Source organism: Malus domestica, chromosome 12 (assembly GCF_042453785.1).
Source record: "Malus domestica chromosome 12, GDT2T_hap1".
In the NCBI taxonomy this organism is placed as follows: domain Eukaryota; kingdom Viridiplantae; phylum Streptophyta; class Magnoliopsida; order Rosales; family Rosaceae; genus Malus; species Malus domestica.
The window spans coordinates 17,751,335-17,768,293 of NC_091672.1; the positions used below are offsets into that span (position 1 = coordinate 17,751,335).

The 16,959-nt window shown below is 33.1% G+C and overlaps 1 protein-coding gene across 1 annotated transcript; it reads left to right on the forward strand.

Moving 5' to 3' along the window:
• The first annotated feature begins 988 nt into the window (after positions 1–988).
• Positions 989–1,780, forward strand: LOC139189845 (uncharacterized). Its single transcript, XM_070809085.1, has 2 exons — positions 989–1,074; positions 1,207–1,780. The coding sequence occupies exons 1-2, from the start codon at positions 989–991 to the stop codon at positions 1,778–1,780; spliced, it is 660 nt and encodes a 219-aa protein (XP_070665186.1).
• The last annotated feature ends 15,179 nt before the right edge of the window (positions 1,781–16,959 follow it).

Below are 16,959 nucleotides of genomic sequence, written 5' to 3' on the forward strand. Positions count from 1 at the left end.
ATAGATTACATCATGAGGAGTTGTAGGCGCTCTGTTTTTCTTTGGAATGGTGTTGGAATTCCCTTTGAAGTTGGCCATTCCTTTGCTCTTGATTTTCAAAGCTGGATAACTATAAACCTTTAAACTCAATGCACTTCCATATATGGCTTACCCTGGAGCCTTATCTTTGCTTCAACTCTCTGGTTTTGTTGAAAATGGAGGAACAATTTGTTGGAAGTTTTGAGACTCTTGTCCCACATTGGTGAAAACAAGATTCCAAAGTACCTTTATATACTTTTTGTCTTCTACAATATTAGTTATGTGTTGGACCACTTGGAATGGGAATTGAGGCTTGGGCCACCATTTCTGTGGATTGGGCTTGATGATTATACCATAATATTAATATTAATTAATATTAATTAATCAAGACAAGGGCCTTGGGCCTTGGGGCCTAAGAATTAAAATTAATCTGATCAATTAGTTTTAATTTCGAATTAAGTTTTTAATTAAATTAATTAAAAACGTTTTGATTAAAGATACAACCTTTTGTAAAGAGTTGTAAAGCTTCAGATACATCCAAAATGTATTTGAAGAGGTATGAAAGAGCCTATATAACTGGAGTCCTCAGTTCATCATGAATCATCATTTCTTCTTCCTTTTCTTCCGTACAAACTTTCCAGAGAGAGTAAACACACAAAGCAATTCGCTAGAATTCTATAATCCAGTGCGGGTTGTAGGATTAGGTAGTTGTATCATGGTTGAGCAGACGTTGTAGAACCACAAGCACAAGAGTGGGATGGAATTACTGTTCGAAGGACATAGCTTTTACGCTAGCCTCTACCTTCTGTAATCAAGTTAGTACTTTTGATATTCTCATATTTAATTTTCTGTAGTCGTTGTGTATCATTCTGTATTGCAAGTATTTTTGAGTAATAAAGTATAAATATTTCGAGTTCTGTATTTCTGTTATTTCTGTTTCTAAATTGTTCTCCAACAATCTTCGAACAGTATGGAACAATCTGGAACTAAACCTCTTTCTGAGAAGCCTGAGAAATTTAAGGGCGGAGACTTCAAACGATGGCAGCAGAAAATACTGTTTTATTTGACAACCTTGAATTTGGCTAATGTTGTGCACCAGACTGAACCTACTGCAGATGGAGAAAATATTTTTTCTGCAGAAACTTTGACGGCTATAGATGCCTAGAAACATAATGATTTCCTCTGCAGAAACTATATTCTTAATGCATTAGATGATTCATTGTATGATGTCTACGTGGTGTGCAAAACAGCCAAGGAACTGTGGGAATCACTTGAGAAAAAATATAAAACCGAGGATGCTGGTTCAAAGAAATTTGTCGTGGGCAAATTTTTGGACTACAAAATGGTGGATTCCAAGTCTGTTGTCTCTCAAACTGAAGATCTCCAGAAAATCATCCATGACATTCATGTTGAAGGGATGGTAATCAATGAGTCTTTCCAAGTGGCGTCCATTATTGAAAAACTGCCACCTTCTTGGAAAGAGTTCAAGAGTTATCTCAAGCAGAAACGAAAGGAGATGACCCTTGAGGATCTCATTGTAAGGCTGAGAATTGAGGAAGATAACAGAAAGAATGAGAAGGGCCTGGTTTCGAGTATGGAAGCTAAGGCGAATGTTGTTGAAGGAAGTTCATCAAAGCAAAGGCCAAAATTCCAGAAAACTAAGAAGAAGGAAAGCCACTATATCCCTGGTGCGAAAGGCAAATACTTCAAGAAAATCAAGGGAAGTTGCTGGGTTTGTGGAAAGCAAGGCCATAGGGCTTAAGAATGTCGCCATCGAAGGGATCAAGGTCCTGGAAATCAAGGCAACAACAACCGCGCAAACCTGATTCAAAACAATGTGGATGCCCTGGCTGCAATGATTTCTGAAATCAACCTTGTATCTGACCATGCTGATTGGTGGATAGATACCGGTGCAACTCGCCATGTTTGTGGTGACAGAAATATGTTCTCTTCGTACCAGAAAATAGAGGGAAACGAGCAGCTGTTTATGGGAAATGCATCCTCATCTGTTGTGGCTGGAATAGGGAAGTGTGTTCTGAAATTCACTTCTGGAAAGGAATTGACCCTTCTTGACGTACTGCATGTCCCCGATATAAGGAAGAATCTTGTTTCTGGTCCTATCCTTAGTAATAAAGGATTCAAACTAGTTTTTGAGTCCAATAAGTTTGTATTAACGAAAGGGGGAATGTTTGTGGGAAAGGGTTACCTTGCTGATGGATTATTCAAACTCAATGTACTTGCTAATGCTATAAATGAAATAAATAATGCTTCTGCTTATATTGTTGATTCGTCTAATTTATGGCACTCTAGGTTAGGACATGTAAATTTTCGTTCTCTTTTTAGAATGCATAATTTAGGTTTGCTGCCCAAAATTGATTATCTAGATAATGTTAAATGTGAAACTTGTACAGAATCGAAATTTGCAAGTCAAAGCTTTAAATCGGTGCATGAAAAATCCAATGATTTGTTAGATTTAATTCATAGTGACTTGTGTGATTTTAGATCATATCCAACTCGTGGTGGAAAGAATTATTATGTAACATTTATAGATGATTTCAGTAAGTATTGTTATGTTTATTTACTTCATAGCAAAGATGAGACCTTGGATATGTTTAAGACATATAAGGCAGAAGTTGAAAATCAACTTAACAAGAAGATTAAAGTCTTAAGGTCCGATAGGGGAGGAGAATATGAGTCTCATGCTTTTGCTGAATTTTGTGCCACACATGGCATAATTCATCAAACAACAGCCCCTATACACCACAACAAAACGGTGTTGCCGAAAGGAAAAATAGGACTTTTAAAGACATGATCAATTCTATGTTGAATAGTTCTGGACTTCCACACAATCTGTGGGGTGAAGCTTTACTTACTGCAAATAAAATTTTGAATCGAATTCCACCTAAAACGAGAAAGGAGTCACCATATGAATTATGAAAAGGAAGAACCCCTACGTTTAAATTGCTTAAAGTGTGGGGTTGTCTGGCAAAAGTACAAGTCCCATTGCCAAAGAGAACAAAATTAGGGCCTAAAACTATAGATTGTGTTTTTATTGGTTTTGCATCTAATAGTTCAGCTTATAGATTCTTAGTTTTTCATTCTGAAGTAAGTGATATACATGTTAATACTATTATAGAATCTATAAATGCAATATTTTTTGAGGATGTTTTTCCATACAAAATAGGCAAGTCTAATTTATTGAAAAAGAGAAAACATGATGATGTATCTGAGGTTATAAATGAACCTAGAGAACATGATGATGGTTCAACTTCGTCTAGAGTTCAAGAAGAAGAAGAACTTGAACCTAGAAGAAGTAAAAGGACAAAAATCCGAAAGGACTTTGGGCCTGATTTTGTGACTTTATTAACCGAGACAGAACCTCAATCATTCAAGGAGGCCATGTCCACTCCTGGAGCTCCATTTTGGAAGGATGCAGTTAACAGTGAGATAGATTCCATTATGCAAAATCATACATGGGAATTAGTCGATTTGCCCCCTGGCAATAAGCTAATTGGGTACAAATGGATATTTAAGAAGAAATTAAACCCATATGGTACAATTGACAAATATAAGGCTCGTTTGGTAGCTAAAGGATACCGTCAAAAACATGGTTTGGATTTCTTTGATACATACTCACCTGTAACGAGAATTACTTCAATAAGATTATTGATTGCTATAGATGCACTCTATAACATGGAAATACATCAAATGGATGTAAAAACTGCATTCTTAAATGGAAACTTAGATGAGGAAATATATGTGGAACAACCTGAGGGGTTTGTAGTTAGAGGTAAAGAACACAAAGTGTGTAAACTTGTGAAATCGCTATATGGGCTTAAACAAGCTCCAAAGCAATGGCATGAAAAATTTGACCATGTTCTGATCACACACGGTTTTAAGATAAATAAGTGTGATAAGTGTGTCTACACAAAAACTCAAAATAATGCTTGCGTTATGTTGTGTTTATATGTAGATGATATGCTTATAATGGGAACTAACAAAGAGATAATACATTGGACCAAGAAGATATTGAAATCAAGTTTCGATATGAAAGATCTTGGTCTAGCTGATGTGATTCTTGGTATAAAAATCAAAAGAAACCAAGAAGGTTATATTCTTACGCAATCCCATTATATAGAAGCAACACTTAGAAAGTATGGTCATTTGGAAAGTAAAGATGCAATTACTCCTTATGATGCCAATAGCAAACTAAAGAAACATAGTGGTGATGCTATATCTCAACGTGAATATTCACAAGTCATTGGAAGCCTTATGTACATTATGAATTGTACAAGGCCTGATATAGCTTACTCAGTAAGTAGACTGAATAGATATACATGCAATCCTGGGCATTATCATTGGGAAGCTTTAATTCGAGTATTGAGATACTTAAATCATACAATAAATAATGGATTGCATTATACAAGGTATCCTCCTGTGCTTGAAGGATTTACTGATGCGAATTGGATATCGGATAGCAGTGATACGAAATCCACAAGTGGATATGTATTTACTTTAGGAGGAGCAGCAATATCTTGGAAATCCTCCAAACAAACGTGCATAGCCCGATCAACAATGGAATCGGAATTTATAGCCCTCGATATGGCTGGAAGAGAAGCTGAGTGGCTAAGAGATTTTTTGGAAGATGTTCCCATATGGCCTAAACCTGTAACGGCAATATGTATACACTGTGATAGTTTAGCTGCACAATATCGAGCTAAAAATAGTGTATACAATGGGAAGTCTAGACAAATTAGACGAAGACATAACACAATAAAGCAATGACTCTCTAGTGGTGTAATTTCTATTGACTATGTCAAGTCAAAAGATAATATTGCGGATCCGCTTACTAAAGGCTTATCTAGAGAGCAAGTTAAGCATACATCGAGGGGAATGGGTTTAAAGCCAATAGAGTAAAATGAAACTGCCAAATGGAAACCTAACCTAGTTGATTGGAGATCCCATGGTCTAGGTTCAATAGGCCAACTGGTTTGGCTAGATTCAAGAAGAAACACACTTACATACCCATTCCTATGATGGAAGAAATGTGGTGACTGCTGATGAGTATAGGATACATTAGTTTAATGATATTGATACTTGTAAGTCAAGTGGAATAGTAGCAGCCTATTCTTAATCAATATCACCTATATGAGAGAAAATGTGGGGTCGCATTTATGAGAATTATATGGCTACATTCTCTAAAGCTCTCATGAATCCAGGATTTGTTCAGGACCAAAATGAACACAAACGTATGAATTTGCGATGTGTTGGTGTGGCATATGTTTTGCTTATTGTCTTGGTTTACTGCGGAGATGAACAGTTCAATATTTTATATTCACTGCGTTATCTAGTAAATCCGATAAGTATATACTAAGGTAGGTTCAAGTCCAAAAGACACCTTTCCTGATGTATGTCACATCTATTGTTTACTCTCGTATCTTAGTTTCTCTAAGACTAAATAGTCGTCTCAAAATGTGGGGTATTGTTGGAAGTTTTGAGACTCTTGTCCCACATTGGTGAAAACAAGATTCCAAAGTACCTTTATATACTTTTTGTCTTCTACAATATTAGTTATGTGTTGGACCACTTGGAATGGGAATTGAGGCTTGGGCCACCATTTCTGTGGATTGGGCTTGATGATTATACCATAATATTAATATTAATTAATATTAATTAATCAAGACAAGGGCCTTGGGCCTTGGGGCCTAAGAATTAAAATTAATCTGATCAATTAGTTTTAATTTCGAATTAAGTTTTTAATTAAATTAATTAAAAACGTTTTGATTAAAGATACAACCTTTTGTAAAGAGTTGTAAAGCTTCAAATACATCCAAAAGGTATTTGAAGAGGTATGAAAGAGCCTATATAACTGGAGTCCTCAGTTCATCATGAATCATCATTTCTTCTTCCTTTTCTTCCGTACAAACTTTCCAGAGAGAGTAAACACACAAAGAAATTCGCTAGAATTCTATAATCCAGTGCGGGTTGTAGGATTAGGTAGTTGTATCCTGGTCGAGCAGACGTTGTAGAACCACAAGCACAAGAGTGGGACGAAATTACTGTTCGAAGGACATAACTTTTACGCTAGCCTCTACCTTCTGTAATCAAGTTAGTACTTTTGATATTCTCATATTTAATTTTCTGTAGTCGTTGTGTATCATTTTGTATTGCAAGTATTTTTGAGTAATAAAGTATAAATATTTCGAGTTCTGTATTTCTGTTATTTCTGTTTCTAAATTGTTCTCCAACACAATTTTGTGTTCAATGATGGTCAACAACCTCTTCTCTGACCACAAAATTCCATTTTTCACTTTGCACTGCCAATGAATGTTCTTCTAGTAAGTCTTCTAGATAAATTATCTCAATCCTTTGGATCAGTCAGTTAATTTGTGGATACAAAATTAATAATGATGGAAGCTGTAAAGACTTGGTTAGCCACATAAGTGTTGGAGGTTTTGCTTCGTAACTTCGAAGGGGATTGGATTAAGGGCTTTGCAGCTAACTTGGGTAGAGGAACCATTGTGGAAAATGGGCTTTGAGGTGTTTACATGAGTCTCACTATGACTTGGGATGAGAGATGTGGGGATGTGATTATTGAATGGGACTCTTGTGCTATTGTTACCTTGATCTAACAACCTAATTTGGTCTTGCACCTGCTTTACAATCTCATAAAAGACTGCAAATAAGCTATCAAAAGAAGTTAGAGATGGGAAGTCACTCATATCTATAGAGAAAAGAATGTCTCAGTTGACCACATAGCTGATTTGGGCCATGACGTGTCCCTTAGTCTTCATGTTTTGTTTCTCCTCCTACCACTGCTACTAATTTTTTAGATTATGATACTATTGGCAGGGCCCTTCTTAGGGCTATCCGCCTAGTCTTTTCTGTTATGCTTGCTGGGCTTTGCTCTCTTCTTTATAAAAAAAGAAGAAGATATAACTAGTAACAGTAAATTTAAAATTCATTGTTTTCAAATTTTCTTAACAAATCAAATCTTGACGTTCATGGGGTTGTAATAGTCTAAAAAAGCTGTTTAATCTTACAATTTTTTATATCCCTAATATTTATAAGAACCATTTTTTTTATGATTTACAATCATATATTTAGACTAAACATAGGGGGCTAGCTTGCTTCTACTCATGGCGGGCGGGGGAAGGGTCCAAAGGACACATAGACGAGGGCGAGTCACTAAACCTAATAGTTCCTCCTTAGCGCAAGCACTAAGAAAGCTAAAGTTCCATTAGAGAGTTCCACGGGGTAAAACCTCTTCAGGGAATATAAGGTTTTCATGAGGTTGATCTTAAGTTGCCATCCAAGCATGAATACCTTCACTTAAGAGAATATTTTTGGTGTAGAAAGTCTCAAAATTCAGGATCTTCCGTTGCATGGAATTTCTAAGAAATGAAGTCATAGGTGCGCCATCTTCAGATAAAGTATTTTCTATGGTAGCGCCATGAATGGCAAATAACAGAGCAACACCCAAATCCTTCTTCGATAGCAGTATCACTACTAATGAAAACAAACCCTACCAATGAAAACAACCCCTACATTCTCATTCTCCTGATTCAATGCTATTCATTTTACACCGTCGGCGAATCCAACCACTTCTTGCAATCAATGAAATTTGAACCTAATGTCTTTCACTTATTAGTGAAAATGATAACAAGCATTGTAGAACAAGACATTTACAAGTGATCAATACAAGAAATATCTCAAAAAATAATAAATAACTAAAATATGAAATTCCCCGAAATTGTTGATTGCAGTTGTAAGATTTAAAGCACAATTATTTGCAGCCGCATGTTGGACCATTAGAGATGGACAAGACATGATTGCCAGATTGAACCATAATATTTGGTGCACTGCAAGTAGGTCTGGCAATTCCTGACACGACCCGATAACCCGACACGACACGACACGAAATTAACAGGTGTTCGAGTCGACACGATAACGAAACGGGTCATTATCGGGTAACCCGATAAGCACCTGTTAAGATAACGGGTTTGTTCGGGTATACACGTGGGTAACACGATACACGATAAGCAGAATATTAATTTAATAATTTATAACCCTAAAAAAAAACTATAATAATTATATATATATTAATTTAACAATTTTATACCCCTAAAAACTATAATAATTATATATATATATATATATTAAATTAACTATAATAATTATAATAATTATATATACTATAATAATTATAACCAAAATATTAACTATAATAATTATATATATATATATATATATTAAATTTTATACCCCTAAAAATTATAATAATTTTACATACAAAATAAATAGATTTAAACCTACTTAATAAATAAATATATATATATATACACACACACACCATTGAACTTCATGGGATACGAATTATACGAAACTAATTTCAACGATCCAACCGTCAAACATGTTTGTATATACTTCGAGATCGCAAACGCCAAAAATTGTAAAAAACAAACATTCAGAGAGCAAGTAACGGGACAAAACTTTTTGACGGTTATAAACAAAAAATCACGATTTAACGGTCATTTTAACTCCGATTTTGAAGATTTTTTACAACCACACTCCTTGACCCTATATGAATACAATGATTGAATTCGATCTTCAATTTAAAATATTTACACTAGTGGATACCACAAAATCTTATGTTATAATTAATAAAAGTATGAATAAACTCTTAAGTATTAGTGAATCTATTGTTTTGATGGGATACTCATTCTACAAAACTAGTTTCAATGATCCAACCGTCAAACATGTTTGTATATACTTCGAGATCGCATACGCCAAAAATTGCAAAAAACAAACATTCAGAGATCAAGTAATGTGACAAAAGTTTTCGACGATTATAAACGAAAAATCACGATTTAACGGTTATTTTAACTCCGATTTTGATGATTTTTTACAACTACACTCCTTAACCCTATATGAATACAAGTAATGAATTCGATCTTCAATTTAAAATATTTACACTAGTGGATACCATAAAATCTTATGTTATACTTAATAAAAGTATGAATAAACTATTAAGTATTAGTGAATCTATTGTTTTGATGGGATACTCATTCTACGAAACTAGTTTCAAAGATCCAACCATCAAACATGTTTGTATATACTTCGAGATCGCATACGTCAAAAATTACAAAAAACAAAGATTCAGAGATCAATTAACGGGACAAAACTTTTTGACGGTTATAAAAAGAAAAATCACGATTTAACGGTCATTTTAACTCTGATTTTGATGATTTTTTGCAGCTACACTCGTTGACCTTATATGAATACAATGATTGAATTCGATCTTCAATTTAAAATATTTACACTAGTGGATACCACAAAATCTTATATTATACTTAATAAAAGTATGAATAAACTATTAAGTATTAGTGAATCTATTGTTTTGAAGGGATACTCATTCTACGAAACTAGTTTCAATGATCCAACCGTCAAACATGTTTATATATACTTCGAGATCGCATACGCCAAAAATTACAAAAAACAAACATTCAGAGATCAAGTAACGGGACAAAACTTTGCGACGGTTATAAACGAAAAATCACGATTTAACGGTCATTTTAACTCCGATTTTGATGATTTTTTACAACTACACTCCTTGACCCTAAATGAATACAATGATTGAATTCGATCTTCAATTTAAAATATTTACACTAGTGGATACCACAAAATCTTATGTTATACTTAATAAAAGTATGAATAAACTCTTAAGTATTAGTGAATCTATTGTTTTGATGGGATACTCATTCTACGAAACTAGTTTCAAAGATCCAACCGTCAAACATGTTTGTATATACTTCGAGATCGCATACGTCAAAAATTACAAAAAACAAAGATTCAGAGATCAATTAACGGGACAAAACTTTTCGACGGTTATAAAAAGAAAAATCACGATTTAACGGTCATTTTAACTCTGATTTTGATGATTTTTTGCAGCTACACTCGTTGACCTTATATGAATACAATGATTGAATTCGATCTTCAATTTAAAATATTTACACTAGTGGATACCACAAAATCTTATATTATACTTAATAAAAGTATGAATAAACTATTAAGTATTAGTGAATCTATTGTTTTGATGGGATACTCATTCTACGAAACTAGTTTCAATGATCCAACCGTCAAACATGTTTATATATACTTCGAGATCGCATACGCCAAAAATTACAAAAAACAAACATTCAAAGATCAAGTAACGGGACAAAACTTTTCGACGGTTATAAACGAAAAATCACGATTTAACGGTCATTTTAACTCCGATTTTGATGATTTTTTACAACTACACTCCTTGACCCTAAATGAATACAATGATTGAATTCGATCTTCAATTTAAAATATTTACACTAGTGGATACCACAAAATCTTATGTTATACTTAATAAAAGTATGAATAAACTCTTAAGTATTAGTGAATCTATTGTTTTGATGGGATACTCATTCTACGAAACTAGTTTCAATGATCCAACCGTCAAACATGTTTTTATATATTTCGAGATCGCATACACCAAAAATTGCAAAAAACAAACATTCAGAGAGCAAGTAACGAGACAAAACATTTCGACGGTTATAAACGAAAAATCACGATTTAACGGTTAATTTAACTCCGATTTTGATGATTTTTTACAACTACACTCCTTGACCTTATATGAATACAATGATTGAATTTGATCTTCAATTTAAAATATTTATACTAGTGGATACCACAAAATCTTATGTTATACTTAATAAAAGTATGAATAAACTTTTAAGTATTAGTGAATCTATTGTTTTAATGGGATACTCATTCTACGAAACTAGTTTCAATGATCCAACCGTCAAACATGTTTGTATATATTTCGAGATCGCATACGCCAAAAATTGCAAAAATAAAACATTCAGAGAGCAAGTAACGGGACAAAACTTTTCGACGGTTATAAACGAAAAATCACGATTTAACGGTTAATTTAACTCCGATTTTGATGATTTTTTGCAACTACACTTCTTGACCTTATATGAATACAATGATTGAATTCGATCTTCAATTTAATATATTTACACTAGTGGATACCACAAAATGTTATGTTATACTTAATAAAAGTATGAATAAACTATTAAGTATTAGTGAATCTATTGTTTTGATGGGATACTCATTCTACGAAACTAGTTTCAAAGATCCAACCGTCAAACATGTTTGTATATACTTCGAGATCGCATACGTCAAAAATTACAAAAAACAAACATTCAGAGATCAATTAATGGGACAAAACGTTTCGACGGTTATAAAAAGAAAAATCACGATTTAACGGTCATTTTAACTCTGATTTTGATGATTTTTTGCAGCTACACTCCTTGACCTTATATGAATACAATGATTGAATTCGATCTTCAATTTAAAATATTTACACTAGTGGAAACCACAAAATCTTATATTATACTTAATAAAAGTATGAATAAACTATTACGTATTAGTGAATCTATTGTTTTGATGGAATACTCATTCTACGAAACTAGTTTCAAAGATCCAACCGTCAAACATGTTTGTATATACTTCAAGATCGCATACGTCAAAAATTACAAAAAACAAACATTCAGAGATCAAGTAACGGGACAAAACGTTTCGACGGTTATAAACGAAAAATCACGATTTAACGGTCATTTTAACTCCGATTTTGATGTTTTTTTACAACCACACTCCTTGACCCTATATGAATACAATGATTGAATTTGATCTTCAATTTAAAATATTTACACTAGTGGATACCACAAAATCTTATACTATACTTAATAAAAGTATGAATAAACTATTAAATATTAGTGAATCTATTGTTTTGATGGGATACTCATTCTACGAAACTAGTTTCAATGATCCAACTGTCAAACATGTTTATATATACTTCGAGATTGCATACGCCAAAAATTGCAAAAAACAAACATTCAGAGATCAAGTAACGGGACAAAACTTTTCGACGGTTATAAACGAAAAATCACGATTTAACGGTCATTTTAACTCCGATTTTTGATGATTTTTTACAACTACACTCCTTGACCCTATATGAATACAATGATTTAATTCGATCTTCAATTTAAAATATTTACACTAGTGGAAACCACAAAATCTTATGTTATACTTAATAAAAGTATGAATAAACTCTTAAGTATTAGTGAATCTATTGTTTTGATGGGATACTCATTCTACGAAACTAGTTTCAATGATCCAACCGTCAAACATGTTTGTATATATTTCGAGATCGCATACGCCAAAAATTGCAAAAAACAAACATTCAGAGATCACGTAATGGGACAAAACTTTTCGACGGTTATAAACGAAAAATCACGATTTAACGGTTAATTGAACTCCGATTTTGATGATTTTTTGCAACTACACTTCTTGACCTTATATGAATACAATGATTGAATTCGATCTTCAATTTAATATATTTACACTAGTGGATACCACAAAATCTTATGTTATACTTAATAAAAGTATGAATAAACTATTAAGTATTAGTGAATCTATTGTTTTGATGGGATACTCATTCTACGAAACTAGTTTCAAAGATCCAACCGTCAAACATGTTTGTATATACTTCGAGATCGCATACGTTAAAAATTACAAAAAACAAACATTCAGAGATCAATTAATGGGACAAAACGTTTCGACGGTTATAAAAAGAAAAATCACGATTTAACGGTCATTTTAACTCTGATTTTGATGATTTTTTGCAGCTACACTCCTTGACCTTATATGAATACAATGATTGAATTCGATCTTCAATTTAAAATATTTACACTAGTGGAAACCACAAAATCTTATATTATACTTAATAAAAGTATGAATAAACTATTACGTATTAGTGAATCTATTGTTTTGATGGGATACTCATTCTACGAAACTAGTTTCAATGATCCAACCGTCAAACATGTTTGTATATACTTCAAGATCGCATACGCCAAAAATTGCAAAAAACAAACATTCAGAGATCACGTAACGGGACAAAACTTTTCGACGGTTATAAACGAAAAATCACGATTTAACGGTTAATTTGACTCCGATTTTGATGATTTTTTACAACTACACTCCTTGACCTTATATGAATACAATGATTGAATTCGATCTTCAATTTAAAATATTTACACTAGTGGATACCACAAAATCTTATGTTTATACTTAATAAAGGTATGGTATAGTACTATTGTTTAATTTTTTTTCATAATTATTTTGGTAAACTTCTCATAATTTGAATGATTTTTAATGTTTGGTTTTTCTATGCTTAGTTTATGCAGAAGATAGTTATGACGTGGAAAACCTTACTGAAAACATCATCAACATAACTCTTGAAGGCAATAGATCAAGCCAAAGTTCCAATGCAATTTCATGATGATCGATGTAAATCGAGGATTTTGTAAATTGAGGTTTAAACTTTTGAGAAAGATTTTACAACCTTGAAAACAAAAACTATTTCATTTTGCATATCCTTGCACATTTAAAATTTGTAATAGATTAGTAGTGTATGTATTATTTTTTTATTAGGCTCTTATTTTCTAGTGTAGATGTAGTACTTAAACGACAAATGTGTTTTAATGTTTTGAAGTAATATTTATGTGACAATGTGTGATATGTGCAAATTTAAGAAAAAAAATATATTTTTCTTAACGGGTCATAACGGGTCATAACGGGTCGGGTCACTTTACCCGTTGGGTAAAGTGACATGACCTGTTAAGGACCCGTTAAGATAACGGGTGTGACACGACACGACCCGTTAAGATAACAGGTGTTACACGAAAACGACACGAACACGACTGACACGACCCGTTTGCCAGGCCTAACTGCAAGGCAAAACCGAAAGGGAAACAAGATGGGACTTGAGTGGCTTTCAATGTGGCACCAAATCACATGTGCACACACATAGTCATATCTCAAAATGCAAGAGTTAGCTAATTGCAGGAGGAGAGAATTGAATATAGGAACTCGAGTACAGATGTAAATGTTTGTAATTATTCGAGCTACAAGACGCTTACAAACTCTGTTGAACTCTTGGATTGGGGAAGGTTTTCACTTTTCAACTTTTGTCCAAGGTTGGCAACTATAGAAAAATGTAATGTGTACAATGTGGTGTCACAGCAGTTGGTAGTGTACAAATTCTTGATTGCAATTTGTAAGGCATGTATTAAGTGGTGGCCCATATGCAGCCTTTGTTGAATGAAAACAGGCCTGGCCCAAGCAACCTGTTTGTTCGAAATTAAACAAACAAATAGGAGAAATCCATAAAGGTGGAAAGAAATAGAATTTGTGGGATTTGGCCCACTTTTTCATTTTATTTTTTGAAATTACAAATTTGAGAGTCCCGACCAATGACATGATTTTTCGATGAAAATGATCTTCCAAAATCCCTTTTCATCTTCTCCACACCTTGAAGAGAATAGGATTAAACACCATTTACTTTGACCAATAGGACCAGAATAAATTGGTTCGTCCATTCTAGTGAGAAATATATATATATATATATATATATATATATATTTACAAGCGATATTATCTATATTAAAGGAGATGGGGTAAGCTTAACCTCATAATGGGTTAGTAATAATGTAGTTTAAACTCACCTATGACGAGAATCAAATATAAGATCTCCCACTTACATGTGAAGATGAATACTACTAGACTGTAGTACTACGTAACATGAGAAATATAATTTTAAATCATCACTAAAATTAACCAAGCCGGAAAAATCAACTTACACAATAAAACTGATGATAATTGACATGAACATATATCAAATTTTTATTTATTTAAGGTAAAGCTAGATATCATCTTTTTCAACCACATTTTGTAAACTATATGATGTGGTTGTTGACGGTTTGATATTCTTTTTAAAATTCTTTTATGAAGTCTTACTTTATTGCCACATTATGTGGTTTACAAAATGTGGTTTAAAAGGATGGTATCCCTAGCATTTTCCGTTTGTTTATACATGCGTTATATTGGTTTACAAAAGACCTTATCAACCTTGATACGGGTCTACTGAGCGCGTTGTTCCACATCAGAAATGGAAGCTTTTACATAGTAGCTTAAAAGTTTGGGAGATCTTTATTTGGACACACAAAATTGACACATTTGCTGACACATGCTCTAATGTAGTTGGAATCCACATACAATGTTTGGACCACTTGTATTAAGTGTGTTAGCAATTATGTTAGTTTTATTTGTCTACACACACACACACACACACACACATATATATATATATATATATATATATATATATATATATTTAAAAAGTTAGGTATCTCCACTTTATTTCCCACCACCTAGTGTAACTAGATCGTTGTATCAAAATAGAAAAAAAAAAAAAATTAAGCATTTCCTCCCGTTGCTAATTGTTTTGGGTTGGATGCTTACATTACTATTATCCTCATTAAAGACTTTATTGCCCACTATTATTAACTAATATTCACTATATACAGTTAAGGATCATATTTATACAAAAATTTATTAAATTAAATATCGTTTAATCCTTCAAATGTATTAATGTATGGTTCATCACAATAATTTTCTTGTTACCTAAATGTCTTGAGTAAATTTATAAGGGTAAATCACCAAAATGGTCCTGAGATTTGCATAACTCATCACTTTGATACCTGAGATTCCAAATCGATAAAAGTGGTCCCTGAGATTGTCCACCATCCATCATTTTGGTCATTCCGTTAAAAACTCCGTTAAGTGTCCCGGAGCTCTTGGTTGGAAGTTTAGGCAATTTTCAAAGCTTCGTAATTCAATCGTTTCTTAACCAAATTCGACCCATAATATATCAAAATAAAGATAGGAAAGTGTAGAATAAGATTATACCTATTTCAAAGCTTCATATATCAAAATAGCCTCAAAGTTGACTGGTCCGAGTGAAAACTTGAAAACTCGCCGGAAACTGGGTAAACTTTAAACATTCATAACTTCTTCAATACTCAACGAAATCAAGTGATTCAAAAACAACAATCATACTTCTCGACGAGAAGAAAAGAATGGTATCTAACTCATTGAGAAGTATGATTTTTGTTTGTGAATCACTTGATTTCGTTGAGTATTGAAGAAGTTATGAACGTTTAAAGTTTATCCAGTTTCCGGCGAGTTTTCAAGTTTTCACTTTGACCAGTCAATTTTGAGGCTATTTTCCGGCAATCTCCGGCAACCATTGTGCTTCGAAATAGGTATAATCTTATTCTACACTTTCCTATCTTCATTTTGATATATTATGGGTTGAATTTGGTTAAGAAACGATTGAGTTATGAAGCTTTGAAAATTGCCCAAATTTCCAGCCAAGAGCTCCGGGACACTTAACGAAGTTTTTAACGGAAGGACCAAAATGATGGATGGTGGACAATCTCAGGGACCACTTTTATCGATTTGGAATCTTAGGGACCAAAGTGATGAGTTATGCAATTTTCAAGGACCATTTTGGCGATTTACCCAATTTATAAGTAACAAAAATTAGATACCCATGATTTGACTTTGAATTTTTTAAATAATTTGGTGGCATGGATGGGGCTGCAGCAGGGCCGGCCCAGGCCCAGTGCAGGCAGGGCGACCGTCCAGGGCCCAAAAAAATTAGGGGCACCAAAATTATTAGGGCGGTATATTTATATATATTTTTATAAGAGTATAAATTTATAAAATTTGGTTCAAAGACATAGAAATTTAACTAGAAGTGGTGGTTTGTCATTTGAAAATAATGAGGAGGTCTTGGGTTCAAAACTCCATGTGTGCTTATTTACTTTCCATTTTTTACAAATTTCTTTTTATAAGAGTATAAATTTATAAAATTTGGTTAAAAGATAAAGAAGTTTAATTAGAAACAATGATTTTTGTTGTTTAAAATTAACAAGAGGTCCTAAGTTCGAAATGCTATGTGCATGTTTATTTTTTACAAATTTTTGTTTGGTTGTTAATTTA

Coding starts and splice junctions, on each gene's coding strand:
- LOC139189845 (XM_070809085.1), top strand. CDS start 989: ATGGAACAATCTGGAACTAAACCTCTTTCTGAGAAGCCTGAGAAATTT. Junction 1,075..1,206: donor CGATGGCAGCAGAAAATACT/GTTTTATTTGAC, acceptor TTTCCTCTGCAG/AAACTATATTCTTAATGCAT.